Here is a 12,781-nt window from a genome sequence, read left to right as displayed (position 1 = left end):
CGGTTGATGAGCCCCATGGACTTTCATTGTAAAAATACTATGGAAGTCAATGGTGCCCGACAACTGTTTGGTTGTGAACATTTTTCAAAATATCTTCTTTCGTGTTCAGCAGAAGAAAGAAATTTGACAATTTGAGGGTGAGTAAAAGACAGAATTTTCATATTTTGGGTGAATAACTCCCTGGTGAAACGCACCCCGGGTGTGAGGAAGAGGTTGAGGTGTTTGTGCAGCAGCGCCTGGTTCTGAGGGTTGTCTCTGCAGAAGTACTGAAGGAAAGTGTGGGCTAGAGTCATGATCTCGTCCATCTTTTCGTCCCCCTGAAGATGGAGCAGCAAGAATTTGGCAGCATTAGGATCCTGAAATGATAATCTCCAAATCTAGAGTAATTTTACTGTAGCATGTAATAAGGTTAAACCCCTTTCTGAATTAATTCGTTAGTGCCTGCTTGTGGAATCCATCAAAAACTGAACTGGTCGGCATGAGCTGGTCACATGATTCAAGGAATGTCCACTCACCTTCTCATACGGGATCTGGAGCAGGTCCAGCACCACAGTGTGAGCTCCCATGTTCTTCAGCAGCCTCTGCTGCTGCACGCGAATCTTCTTAGCAGGAGAGCAGAGTTTACTGAGACTCAGCAGGATCTATGTCACACCAGACACAAAACCACGAGACCGGCATTACATTTAGAGGGAATTCTGCTCTGTATGCGGCTATTAGCAGTGCCATTATGTAATATATAAGACTTTTACTCTATGGAGCGGAGGAAACATTGAGTGAAAAAGTTCCCACCTCTTTCACAATTTTGTAGTTGTTGGCTTTGTTGCTGTCTATTTGAGGTTTATTGTTCCCATCCTGCACTGGGCTCAAGATACCTGCTTCCTGTAAACCAGATATTACACACAGTCAGGTGACATCATCGATACTGATTTTCTATGACAGATTATTCTCATGCATGTGACTGTGTTCGCATAACAGATATGCAGACTATTTAACTCTTATTTCTGCTTTAGTGTCAGTGAAGTTTTATTTATATACTACTAGAGTATTTATTAATATTTTAATTAGTATTCATTCATATTTTTGGAATAACTATATTTTCAGTTTTCATTTTAAATTTAGTTTAAGTTTTAGTAATTTTGTGCTTTTGTCATTTTTATTAGTTTTTTAATATTTCTAACCTTTCATTTAACTTTAGTAATATTTTATATATTTATTCATATTTTATATTTTAGTTTTAGTAGTTTGAGTATTTCAACTTAAATAATAAATAGAAAAGTTTCCTTGCCAAACTAACTGAAAGAAAAGAAAAACATTTTTTTTATATTTAATTAAGTTTAGTCATTTTGTAATGCGCTTTTAAAAAAATGTATTTAGCTTTGTTCCATTTCAGATTAGTTTTAGTAGATTTAGTATTTCAACAAACAAAATTAGAAATCTTGTTTTGCCAACTAACTGAACGTCAATTAATAAAAATGTTTTTTAATAGATTTTGTTACTTACAACACTGTTCTGCTTTTTGACACAATAATAACAAAATTTGGATTAAAATTGGATTGGATTAAACAACAAGAGTATGTGCACTGCATTATGAATATTATATTTCTAATATTGGTAATATGAGTTTATTACTTACAGACAGTAATATACTGTAATGTTGGACGATTACTAGAACTGAATTATAAGTCAGCCAATCTTTTAAGGGTCAGAGAAACATTATTCACTATCAAAAAGTATTTCAAAATAAGATTTGAAATGTATTCTCTATATTGAATTCGCAATGCACTGTGATGAAGAAGCGAATCAGTTGCATTATAATTTAGCAATATGCTTGCAGTGTTTATCCTGCACACCTCTAAATTCTGCTCTTTGTTTTGATTCTCAGCAATATCTTCACCGCCGTAACCTCCACTCTTCTCAACCCACAGCTCAGACTTCTCCACTGTCAGACGCAGCTGGTCCAGGCTCGCCTTAATCTTCTTATAATTCTCCACATCCTCCTCAGAAACCAGCAACTGGACCTGCAGAACAAAAAACATTCATTGGCACATGATCATGTGGGTCTATCAATAAAACAGAGCATTTAAAAGCTTGCCAGTCTCCATACACTGATAAGAAGACCGTTGTATGAGTGAGAGTGAGACCTGTTTGAAGGCCTGCAGAACTTCGGCTCTCTGGCTGAAGTGTTTAAAGATGAGCTGAAGGGAGCCGGAGACCAGTGGAGGGTAGTCCTGCATGATGAGGTGAATGAGCACACGCAGAAACGTCTGACCACCTTCATCATCGAGGTCCACTGGGCTCCTCTCCTTAGCACTGTGAACACAAAACCTGATTGAGTAATGAAGCCAATCAGTGTTTTTTTTTTGGTCCCACTTTATATTAAGTGGCCCTAATACCTGTGAACTTACATGGTAACTACATGTGTACATAGTATGTAACTACAGTGTAAGTACACATTGGTACATAGTATCTACAACTGTATTATTAGTGTAACTACACGTATGTAACAACCCACGTAATGGTATGTGTAAGTACAAATGTGTAACAGGACATTGGTAACAACACTTTTTCAGTGTAACAGGAATTATGTAACTACATTTTGTAACAACAATATGTAGCCTATTTGTTGTTCCACTTCCACATGCAGTCTTAGATACTGCAGTTACCAGTTTGGGTATAAATATATTTAATTTCCAACAAGTGGACAGTTCCTATGGAATTATCATGTAACGACACTGATGTACACAACAATTACCTTAACAATTACACTTTATATTAAGTGGACAGTTCCTGAGGAGTTACCATGTAACACTGGTATCACAAGGTGAAACTTTAGTTGTAATTCAACATTAGTCCTGCCAGTCATAAATACATGTATTCCAACTGGTAACTGCAGTATCTAAAACTGCATGTGGAAGTGGAACAACAAATAGGCTACATATTGTTGTTACAAAATGTAGTTACATAATTACTGTTACACATGTGTACTTACTGAAGTGAAAATTTTTTGTTACCAATGTCCTGTTACACATTTGTACTTACACATACCATTCTGAGGGTTGTTACATATGTGTAGTTACGCAAATGTTACAGCTGTAGATACTATGTACTAATGTGTACTTACACTGTAGTTACATACTATGTACACATGTAGTTACCATGTAAGTTCACAGGTATTAGGGCCACTTAATATAAAGTGGGACCTTTTTTTTTTTTAAATAGAAGTTTTAAAAGACAGCAGCAAGAAATGCTAAATTTAATTCTAAGTGTCTGATAGGATGGAAAAGGTCATGTACAGGGTCAGAAATTAACTAGAGATGGGGCAAAAATTGCATACATATGGACCTGCAAATTATTGAAATGTAATGTAGCAGAATGACTATTGTGTTTTGATATCGTGAGCATCTTTTTAAAGATTCTTGATATTTGATGTTGATTCTATATTTAATAGCCATTGTTCATATTGTTGTTTGTTTCAATTAATTCAAGTATTTGACATAAATGGACAGCACACCGTTTCTTTTTATGGTTAAAAAAAAAAAAATGCCCTCACAAATGCTCCTGAAAATTAAAACAAGAAAAGTTACAGCAGTTTAAAAGTTTGGGTTTCATTAAGATTTCCTTTTTTTGATTAAAAGAAATGAACACTTTTCTTCAGCAAAGATGCATCAAACTGATAAACTATTACACAAAATACATTTCAAATAAATGATGTTCTTTTGAACTTTCTATGATCAATATTTCTGTTGATCTTTCTATTAATCCTGGAAAAAAAATTATCAGTTTTCACAAAAATATTAAGCAGCACAACTCTTTTCAACATTGAGAATATATTTTTAAAAAAAACTTCTTGAGCAGCAAATCAGCATATTACAAAGATATCTAAAGGATCATGTGACACTGAAGACTCATTTACAACATTACTGTTTTTACTGTATTTTAAATCAAATTGAAGGGTTAGTTCACCCAAAAATAAAAATTCTGTCATTAATTACTCACCCTCATTTAATTCATTAATTATTAACCCTTTCATTAAGACCTGGTGAGCTTAAAAAGCATTAAATCTTACCAACCCAAAACGAACAGTAGTGTAAATTTAAGTCTGTTTTAGTTTGTTTTGAAGCTTGACAGCAATTAACACACAGTATCAATTTTAATTTGGTTATGTCTGACTGATAACCAACCCATTTAAAAAAAAAAAAAAGTACAGATATCAATCCAGCCATTTCAATAGTTCACTCTTAAGCACCAAACACAACCCAAGTAAACGTAACACAAGGCAAATAATCACTCCCTCACCTTCCCGAAAACATATTCTCTGCTTTCTCTGCAATTTCCTCAATGTTTGGCTCTGGAATATACAATAGGAATATTAAAACATACACAAACAGACCCTTAAAACAAGAATAAACTCCTCAACTGGTATCTGAAAATGAATGTTTACTGTATGTCATGAAATGTCTCTCACCAGCCATGACAGGAACTTCCATCACTGAGGCAGAAGTGTCCAAAGTCTGCTCGGCAAACTCTTTTTTATAGATGGACAGTAGATAGGTGATGCGGTAATCGAGACGCACATTCAGAATGAACTATAAAAGGAAAAGATGAAATGTAAAATCATGCCAACATTTAAAGGGATAGTCTGGACCAAATCTGACTGCTCTATGCATGTTAGTTGATCAATGTTTATATGTGAATAAAAGCCTAAATTAAATTCGTTCATCAAAATGTTAAACCGTTCAAATGTTAAACCGTTCGATTAATATGGATTCTTTGTGATCTCTTTGTGAATGTTTTGAAGCATCAGAGTTTTGATTGAATAGAAAGACATAAACTTGAGTTTTGTGCAGTGTAACTAAAACATTTATTTTAATGCAACAGATGTACAGCAATCTGAGGGCATCACCTGCAGAATCTCAATAATCCTGAGCTTGGTGTCCATCACCATGACGTTCTCGTTGTCAGGGAGACAGATTTGCTTTCCGTGGATTGGCTGAGCATCGGGGAGACAGTGGGACATCATCAAGCCTCTGCTCAGAACCATCTGAGTCACCATCTCACCCACACCGTGGATGGTACGCATGACATTATTACCTACACAAACACAGCCTAAAGTGTTACACCGCCTCAAGCACAAGCAGCTATTATCTTATAAAACAAATACTGAAGACGCATTACTTGAGTTAAAACAGACAACTTGAAAACACCTCTCACCTCCCTCAGGGCTCTTGTTGAGTTTGGATATGAATGTGAACGTGGGTTGGACAATGTCCAGGATGGCCAGCAGGGTGCGCGTGAGGCACAAAAGCTCATTAAAGCTGTAGAAGCCAAAGTAGACCAGGTTACGTGCCAGGTGGACCACCTGTGAGAGGGACAGACAGAGGCAAAGCCATTAAAATTCATAAAAGTGTTAGAGAGTGAATCATTAGTATTCTGTTAGAGCTAATGCAGCCAATCTGCTCTGTCCTCTGGACACATCACATAATACGCTCAGGAAAAACCTCAGACCTGACACACAAATAACAGATATAAACATTGTCACTAACTATACCGATTTAGATGTCACAAGCATCAAATACAACATGATGTGATTCACTACAAAAGGACTACAATGGTTGTGCTGTGTTGTTTTGATTCTCTACAAGAACCAACTCATTAGAGTCATTTGTTTGGGAATCCGTTGGATTACATTGTTCCACTCTATACGGATAGATTTTATTTACTAAAAAAAAATAGCTCATAAGGTCATTCATTTGGGAATCAAAATCAACTCTTTAGAGTCATTTGCTCAGGAATCAGGAACACCAGTCATGCTCTATAAATGGATTTGATTCACTAACAAAAGCAGCTTATAATAGTGAATACTTCAAGAAGTGGACACGGTTTGCACTGTATGGTTCTGATTCACTACATCCAACTCACTTGAGTCAAATGTTCGGAAATCAGTTGCACTACACTGATTGCACTGTATGAATACATTGGATTTACTAACAAACCAGCTCATAAAGGTCATTAATTAGGGGAATCGGACTATGCTGGTCACAGTTTTTGATTTTGATTCACTAAATAGTACAAACTTTTTTATTTATTTTTATCAGAAATCATCTGGACTACACCATCCATACTGTATGGGTGGATTTGATTCACTTAAAACAAGCAGCTTATAAGAATCATTAGTTTGTGCTGTATGATTCTGATTCACTACAAAGAACCAACTCATTAGAGTCATGTTTAGGAGTGTAGCATAGACAGATTTGATTTATCAAAACAAACAAAAAAGTCATAAGGCTCATTAATTTGGGAATCGGACTATACGGATCACGCAGTATGCTTATGATTCACTAAATAGAACCAACTCCTTAAGTGTCGTTGACTACACTAGTCAGTCAGCTGTATGGTTAAATCTGAATCACTAAATAAAGCAGCTTATAAGAGTTCTCAGTTCAGGAATTGGACCACACTGTTTGTACTATATGGTTATGATAAAAAAAAAAAAAAAAGTAACTTAGAGAGTCATTAATCCAGGAATCGTCAGGCTGTATGTTTGCACTGTAGATTCAGAAGTGGTGTTGCTGAATACCAGAAAACAATGTCATAGCATTTCTGCATGGTTTTCTGTCCACATTTATGGAAAATTACATCTGTTATAGGAACCAACCATAATCTCACCTCAAGGGTCAGTTCATTCTTTTCACTGTCTCCAAATGGATCAGGCTGACTGACAACATCTTTGAGATATTCATCCACAAAATGCATTGTAGGGGCAAACTTTTTCTTCATCTCCTCTCTGGACGTGTCTCTGAACTCATAGTCATACCTGTGCACCAAATATACATTCAGACAAGCCAAACAACACAAAAAAGTCTTATAAATAAAGCTAGAAGCAACACTGGCAAAAAAAGTGGCTTCCATCTTACTCATTGACGGAGATCTTGGAGGGTATCTCGGTCCACAGACGTGCATAGCGAACGGGCACCACGGCCTCCTGCGGGTCGCGGTCCACGTGCATGTGCAGCATTAGACGACAAAATGAGGCACGCAGGTTGTAAGGCAGACAGTCATCAAACATGCAGCGCAGGATTAGATCCACCGGCAGCTGACTGGAAATCTGATTGATGGCCAGATATTGCCGGTCCAGGCACATTTTAGCAAAGAGATTGAGTTGGCACCTGCAAGAGAATGAATAGGGCACTTGATAACACAGCCGTTTAAACATTCACAAGTACTCCGATTCGAAGTGATTAAACTCTCACCTATAATATGTAATGTTGTCAACGTCCACCTTTTGTCTATCCTTGGCATCCTGAGCCAGGTGGCGGATGGACTTCCCATGAGGCTCTTTGTGGTTATCAATCCAGTATAGCCACACTTCTTCATCATCACCATCCTCCTGGATTAAAGATGACTCCAGAGAGGTCTCTATGTGTGGGATCAGTCTAAAGAAACACAGGCCACTGTCATATATCTTAACATAAAAAGCAAAATGATCTTGTCTATAGCTGTGTTACAGATTAATCCAATTATTCTGAGTCATTGTTACACAGCTAATCTCAGGAGGCAGCACAGAGCGGCTCTCACTTGGTCTGGAGGAGGATGTCTGCGTTGATGGGGTTCAGCATGAATTTGCAAATGAGCTCCTGAGTGACAGGAATGGCTGTTTTGTTGGAGACACACAGGTCAGACAAATAATCCAGAAACCTGGGGGGAAATGCACAAGAACTTTGAAACCACTGCTAACCAATGTGAAAATGGCACTTGTATCAAATGCAAGAATCACATCTGAATGTTTACTGCTGTTCAGAAGTTTGGGGTAGTATTTTACTTTTAAAGAAATTCATACTTGTATTCAACAAGGATGCATTAAATTAATCAAGTGACAACAAAGGCCTTTACAATGTTACAAAAGATTTAAAATAAATGCTGTTTTTTTAATGTATCATTGTTTCCACAAAAATATTATGCATCACTTTTTTTTTTTCAACTGTGATATAACAAAATTACGGTTTTACTTTTTTGATAAAAAAAAAAAAAAAGGCTGTCTTGGTGAGCATAAGAGACTTCCAAAAAATCTTACTGATTTTACTGACCAGAATTTTGAATGGTAGTGTAAACTGGACAAAAACAAAACAAGAAACATGGTTCTACAGAAAAAATGCCAACCAACCAGTCAAAAAAAAAAGAAGAAAAAAAAGAAGGAAAGCTTATGCCCATGTAATTAAATCATATTTTGGAACCAATTCTAAATAATCCTAATAGGACAAATGTGACCCTGGACCACAAAACCAGTCACATTTTATTTATACATCATCTGAAAGCCGAATAAATAAATTTTCCATTGATGTATGGTTTGTTAGGATAGGACAATATTTGGCCGAGATACTATTGGAAAATCTGGAATCTGAGGGTGCAAAAAAAAATCAAAACATTGAGAAAAATCGCCTTTAGAGTTGTCCATTTATGTTCGCGATTGTGCTGCATTAACTCACAAAAATAAATGTTTTATATCTTTACGGTAGGAAATGTACAAAATATCTTCATGGAACATGATCTTTACTTAATATCCTAATGATTTTTGGCATAAAAGAAAAATGTATAATTTTGACCCATACGATGTATTTTTGGCTATTGCCACAAATATACCCGTGCGACTGGTTTTGTGATCCAGGGTCACAAAAAATTATTTTCGAAAAAATTTAATAAGAAATTGGAAAATAAAAAATATGATTCATTTCTTTTTATCCAGCAGGACATCACAACATTCTTCACACACAAAGAATTCTTAAAAATCTCTTATTTGATCTCAATATAACTGGTCCAAAATGATACAAATTAGTGTTTATTAAAGATCCTATTCCATTTCCTTTCATACTTTCTACAAGTAGTGGTTAGCACCAAATATTTGAGTGGATGTCAAAATCTCTGGGTCAGACCTGGGCTCTCGGTTCCTGCGCAGAAGTTTGACAAAGGTCTCGATCTCACGTGCGGTGATGTGCTTCTCTAACAGCTTGCGGTTGTTGTGCAGAAGAGCAGTGATTGTGTCTTCGGCCAGGATCTCATAGCCGATCTGAGCCTGCATGATGGAAAAATTCTTGGCTATGTACTCCTGTGATAAAGAGGACACGTGTATTAGTCTCGTACATTGATTGATTAATTGGAGTTGATAATTGAAGATGTTTCTTGCCTGATTCTTGCGGTAGTCTTGTTGGGAATGGCGCAGGATTCTGTAACACAGCTGTAGCATGTACTTAAATGCAGCGTTGCGCTGCTCGCCCACATCTTCAAGCTTCGGCATTGGCGAGTCTTTAATCTCCGAAAATGGGGCTTTAAGAATTCCAAAGATCTGCAAACATAAAAATGACAGTCAGAAATCTGCCACGGAAACGATGGTCCTTAAAGAAAATCAAGTTTTTAATGTTGTTTATATGTCTATGTGGTGTTTGTAAATATGCTTTAAGACAAACCATCTGCAAATTCATAAGTCAACACCATTGCTGAGTTTTTTCTCCTTAAAACTGCAGAGAACCAAAGACAGTCTCGAAAAAGCGGTTTGAAATCGCCGGTGTTTCTTATGTCACATACTACCATGTAACCAATCAAGTCAACTTGTGGGCGGGCTTTAGCATATCATTAAATAAGCTGTGAACAAGGGTAGTCTCAAGAGAAGCCAGGTTATCATGGTATATTTTTCTGTCATGATGAACTATATGCCTTTCTCCACTGGCGTTCTAAGTTGTTCTAAGCGTTTGTAAGGACGCTGATTGGCGAACAGAAACATGGTTTGTGTAACATTAGAAACACATTATTAACTGTTTGATAACGTAGTCAAGCCAAAGGCTAATCATATTAATTACCGTATTACCATATTAATTACCGCCATACATAAAACGCATTACCATTCTGATACATCGACTTGTATACGACCCTGTATAATTCGCTCTTCCACTTCTTCTTCTGAATCAAGTTTCTGGTTCAAACATATATGGTCGAATTAAACCAGTATTTTCACTTGGCATTGTGCAGCGTTTACTACAGTAAAGTAGAGTGAGTGGATCAGGTATTCTGAGCTCATGTGATTGAGTGGAGGCGGAGCTAATTTTCATATTCTTGAGTCCGCGTATACTAAATGGAGGAAGGGTGTAGAGTTGAATTCAAGCTATTTTAAGGCATAAATAACTTTTTTACGGGGGAAAAAAATGTAATTTTGGTGATCAAAGATGAGTTTTAAGGGATAAAACCATTGACTACAGGGGGGACTTTTAAAGAATAGGTTTACTGTAAACTACACTGTTTGAGCAAACCTGTTTCAGGATGTTTTGCTCTCTCATGAGTTTCTGCCTCTCTCTGTTGGGGTTCGAGATGACAACAGCCAGCACGTCCTGCCCGTTGTTTGGCACCTCGCACACAAAGAAGATCAGATCCTCCAACAGCTTAATAGTAAACCTGAACATAAAAACATATGATCAAGTATGTTTTTAAAACTATAAATGTATAGTAGTGATCACATCTACTTCATAAGAATCCTTTGCTTATGGAAATGTAACCCAATATATATATATTGGAAGTTTTATGTGCCGTTTTCACTCATGTTCACGTTGGTCACTTGAATTCGCCGTGCTGACCAACAGAAAAGGCTACTTGGTTAAACACATACATCTCTACACTCTTAAAAATAAAGATTTTTGCTGTGATGCAATAGATGAACTATTCAGGGTTCACACCAAAGAACATTTTAGTAAACAGTTCTTAAAAGAACCAATTTTTCTTAGTGTGAAGAACATTTTAATCATCTAAACAATCTTTTTTCACTATAAAGAACCTTCAGGGCAGTGGAAAGATTTCATGGATGTTAAACGTTCTTCATGGAAACATAGATCCCAATAAAGAATCTTTATTTTTAAGAGTGCATGATATTGACATGGACATGTTTTTGCTAAAGTGCAAAGAAAAGGTCCATTGTGACCACAACTTAACGCATTAAAAGGCCTATTATCCAGTAAGTATGACATTACCTGCGTTCATTTGCTGCTGCGATATTGGTGGAACCCAATATATCCACAAATGCCTCCAGGACCTTGTTGGCATCGTTGGCAAAGTCCAAGTCTCTGACCTCTGACAGTGGGACAGAATTAATGGAGAACGCCTCCTTGTCCTCCTTCATGTGGCAGGTGCCGATCTGCACAAATAAAGAGAGAAATGACATGAGCTTTCATTGACATGGATCATTTTCCTCAAATAAAAATGGAAATAAACAACCTTGAGCATAACGGGTCGTTCTTCCTCAACATCAATAGGAATGTTAGTACTGGTCACCCAGGTGTTTGTGCACAAGTTCCTGAGTCTCACATACGAGTTCCTGAAAAAAGAAGGTACATATTTTCAAGGGATCGAACCAAAGAACTTGCAGTGGTTAGCGTCATTCTCTGATGTTAGAGCTACAGGAAATACCCAACAGTACACGAGACTTAGTATGGACTCCTATCCCATCGATAGCACTTGAATAAAAACCAACCTGGACAAATGGTTTAGTAAGTACATTTTTAAAATCTAAAAGGTTGCTCTAAAAAGGCTTTGTGAGCACTTGAATGCATTGAGATCACTTGTTCTACAATCATTAACACACTATACTCCCTATTTCACACCTACATCTCTTAGCTTGCACTTCTATCCAATTTCAGATGTTCACACTGCTTCTGTAAGGGTGATTCCTTGTAGAGTTCCTTATTTTGGATACAAGTGTTTGCTAAACAAATAAATGCAAATCTAAACTGTTTTCCATTCTAATAGGGTTGTCATGGATGAAAGTTATTTTGGTGAACAGGAACTGACCTGGGAACCAGGCAGTCTGCCCGCTGTAAGGTGGTGGCATCCAATTCGAAGAGAGAGGCGATGTCATTGCCGTGGGGCACTGCAACAAGGATGAAGGGGATCTTGTCAGCCTGCCACTTCTTTTTAGAGTACAAAGAGTCTGTGTTGGTCTGATGTTTGCACAGAAAGAAAGGGGAAGGTCACATTGGTGTATAAAGAGTCACATAAGACAATGCAAGTTCACTGAATCTGCACTTATAGGTACCGGTATTTTTACATTAATAGAAGAATAAAGGTGATGGACATCAAACCAGGGTTATTATAGCTAAAGTAAAACAAAACAAAATAAAATAAATCAATTTATAGTGATGGAATTCCAATGGAAGTCTATGAGAATAAGCATTGTAAAAACAGAAATGTGGAACTCTTATTTTTGTTAAATCAAGACAGGATTCAAAGCTTGACATGATTGCAAGCAGTTTGATAACACCAATCTCATGTTAAAATGTATAATGTTTATGTCTTGTGGCTATATTTCCGTTAGTGTTTTTCTGGTGCAAAATATTTGCCTTGTTTTTAAAAACTGAGGAAATGAGTAGGAATAATGTTCAGTATTAATTGACAGCATTGAACCAGGAATTACTATAATGGACACAGCTCCTGCACCAAAAAAAAAAAATCAGAGACAAACACAGAGGTCATCCACAGTGAGAACATTATGCAGGACTGCATCTGTGGCACAGACTGTTTGCACCAGAGCTTTTTTGATGGAGGGCTATTTGGAGAGCGGCATTATACATTCTCCTCTGCTCTGACTCTCTGCAGCTCCTCTGACTCACTCCTCCACGGAAGCAGACATAGACAGCACGTCTGCCTGACTCTCACGGGGCACCCCCAGATTCAGACATTATGTAAGGAGCCCCCTCTGCGCGTGTGCGAGTGTGTTTGTCTGTGAGGCTGCTGAAGCAGAATGCTAATA

At 37.1% G+C, this 12,781-nt stretch overlaps 1 protein-coding gene across 1 annotated transcript in view; it reads right to left on the bottom strand.

Annotated features, from left to right (window-relative positions):
* Window positions 1-12,781, bottom strand: part of itpr2 (inositol 1,4,5-trisphosphate receptor, type 2) — an 89,989-nt gene that overhangs the window by 57,409 nt on the left and 19,799 nt on the right. The window contains exons 11-29 of the mRNA XM_079621073.1: window positions 11,824-11,972; window positions 11,251-11,350; window positions 11,007-11,170; window positions 10,296-10,437; window positions 9,179-9,337; window positions 8,928-9,100; window positions 7,576-7,695; window positions 7,251-7,433; window positions 6,915-7,166; window positions 6,667-6,814; window positions 5,212-5,359; window positions 4,904-5,091; window positions 4,466-4,586; window positions 4,297-4,348; window positions 2,142-2,310; window positions 1,851-2,018; window positions 790-879; window positions 516-641; window positions 195-317 (exon numbers count right to left, since the gene is read on the bottom strand). Of these exons, the coding sequence (XP_079477199.1) occupies window positions 195-317; window positions 516-641; window positions 790-879; window positions 1,851-2,018; window positions 2,142-2,310; window positions 4,297-4,348; window positions 4,466-4,586; window positions 4,904-5,091; window positions 5,212-5,359; window positions 6,667-6,814; window positions 6,915-7,166; window positions 7,251-7,433; window positions 7,576-7,695; window positions 8,928-9,100; window positions 9,179-9,337; window positions 10,296-10,437; window positions 11,007-11,170; window positions 11,251-11,350; window positions 11,824-11,972 (2,775 nt within the window). The remainder of the gene's footprint in view (window positions 1-194; window positions 318-515; window positions 642-789; window positions 880-1,850; window positions 2,019-2,141; window positions 2,311-4,296; window positions 4,349-4,465; window positions 4,587-4,903; window positions 5,092-5,211; window positions 5,360-6,666; window positions 6,815-6,914; window positions 7,167-7,250; window positions 7,434-7,575; window positions 7,696-8,927; window positions 9,101-9,178; window positions 9,338-10,295; window positions 10,438-11,006; window positions 11,171-11,250; window positions 11,351-11,823; window positions 11,973-12,781) is intronic.

The sequence above is a fragment of the Phoxinus phoxinus genome (assembly GCF_949152265.1).
Source record: "Phoxinus phoxinus genome assembly, chromosome: 8".
NCBI classification, from domain to species: domain Eukaryota; kingdom Metazoa; phylum Chordata; class Actinopteri; order Cypriniformes; family Leuciscidae; genus Phoxinus; species Phoxinus phoxinus.
The sequence above is the reverse complement of the archived record's forward strand: the minus strand, read 5'-3'. Positions and strand labels throughout refer to the sequence as shown.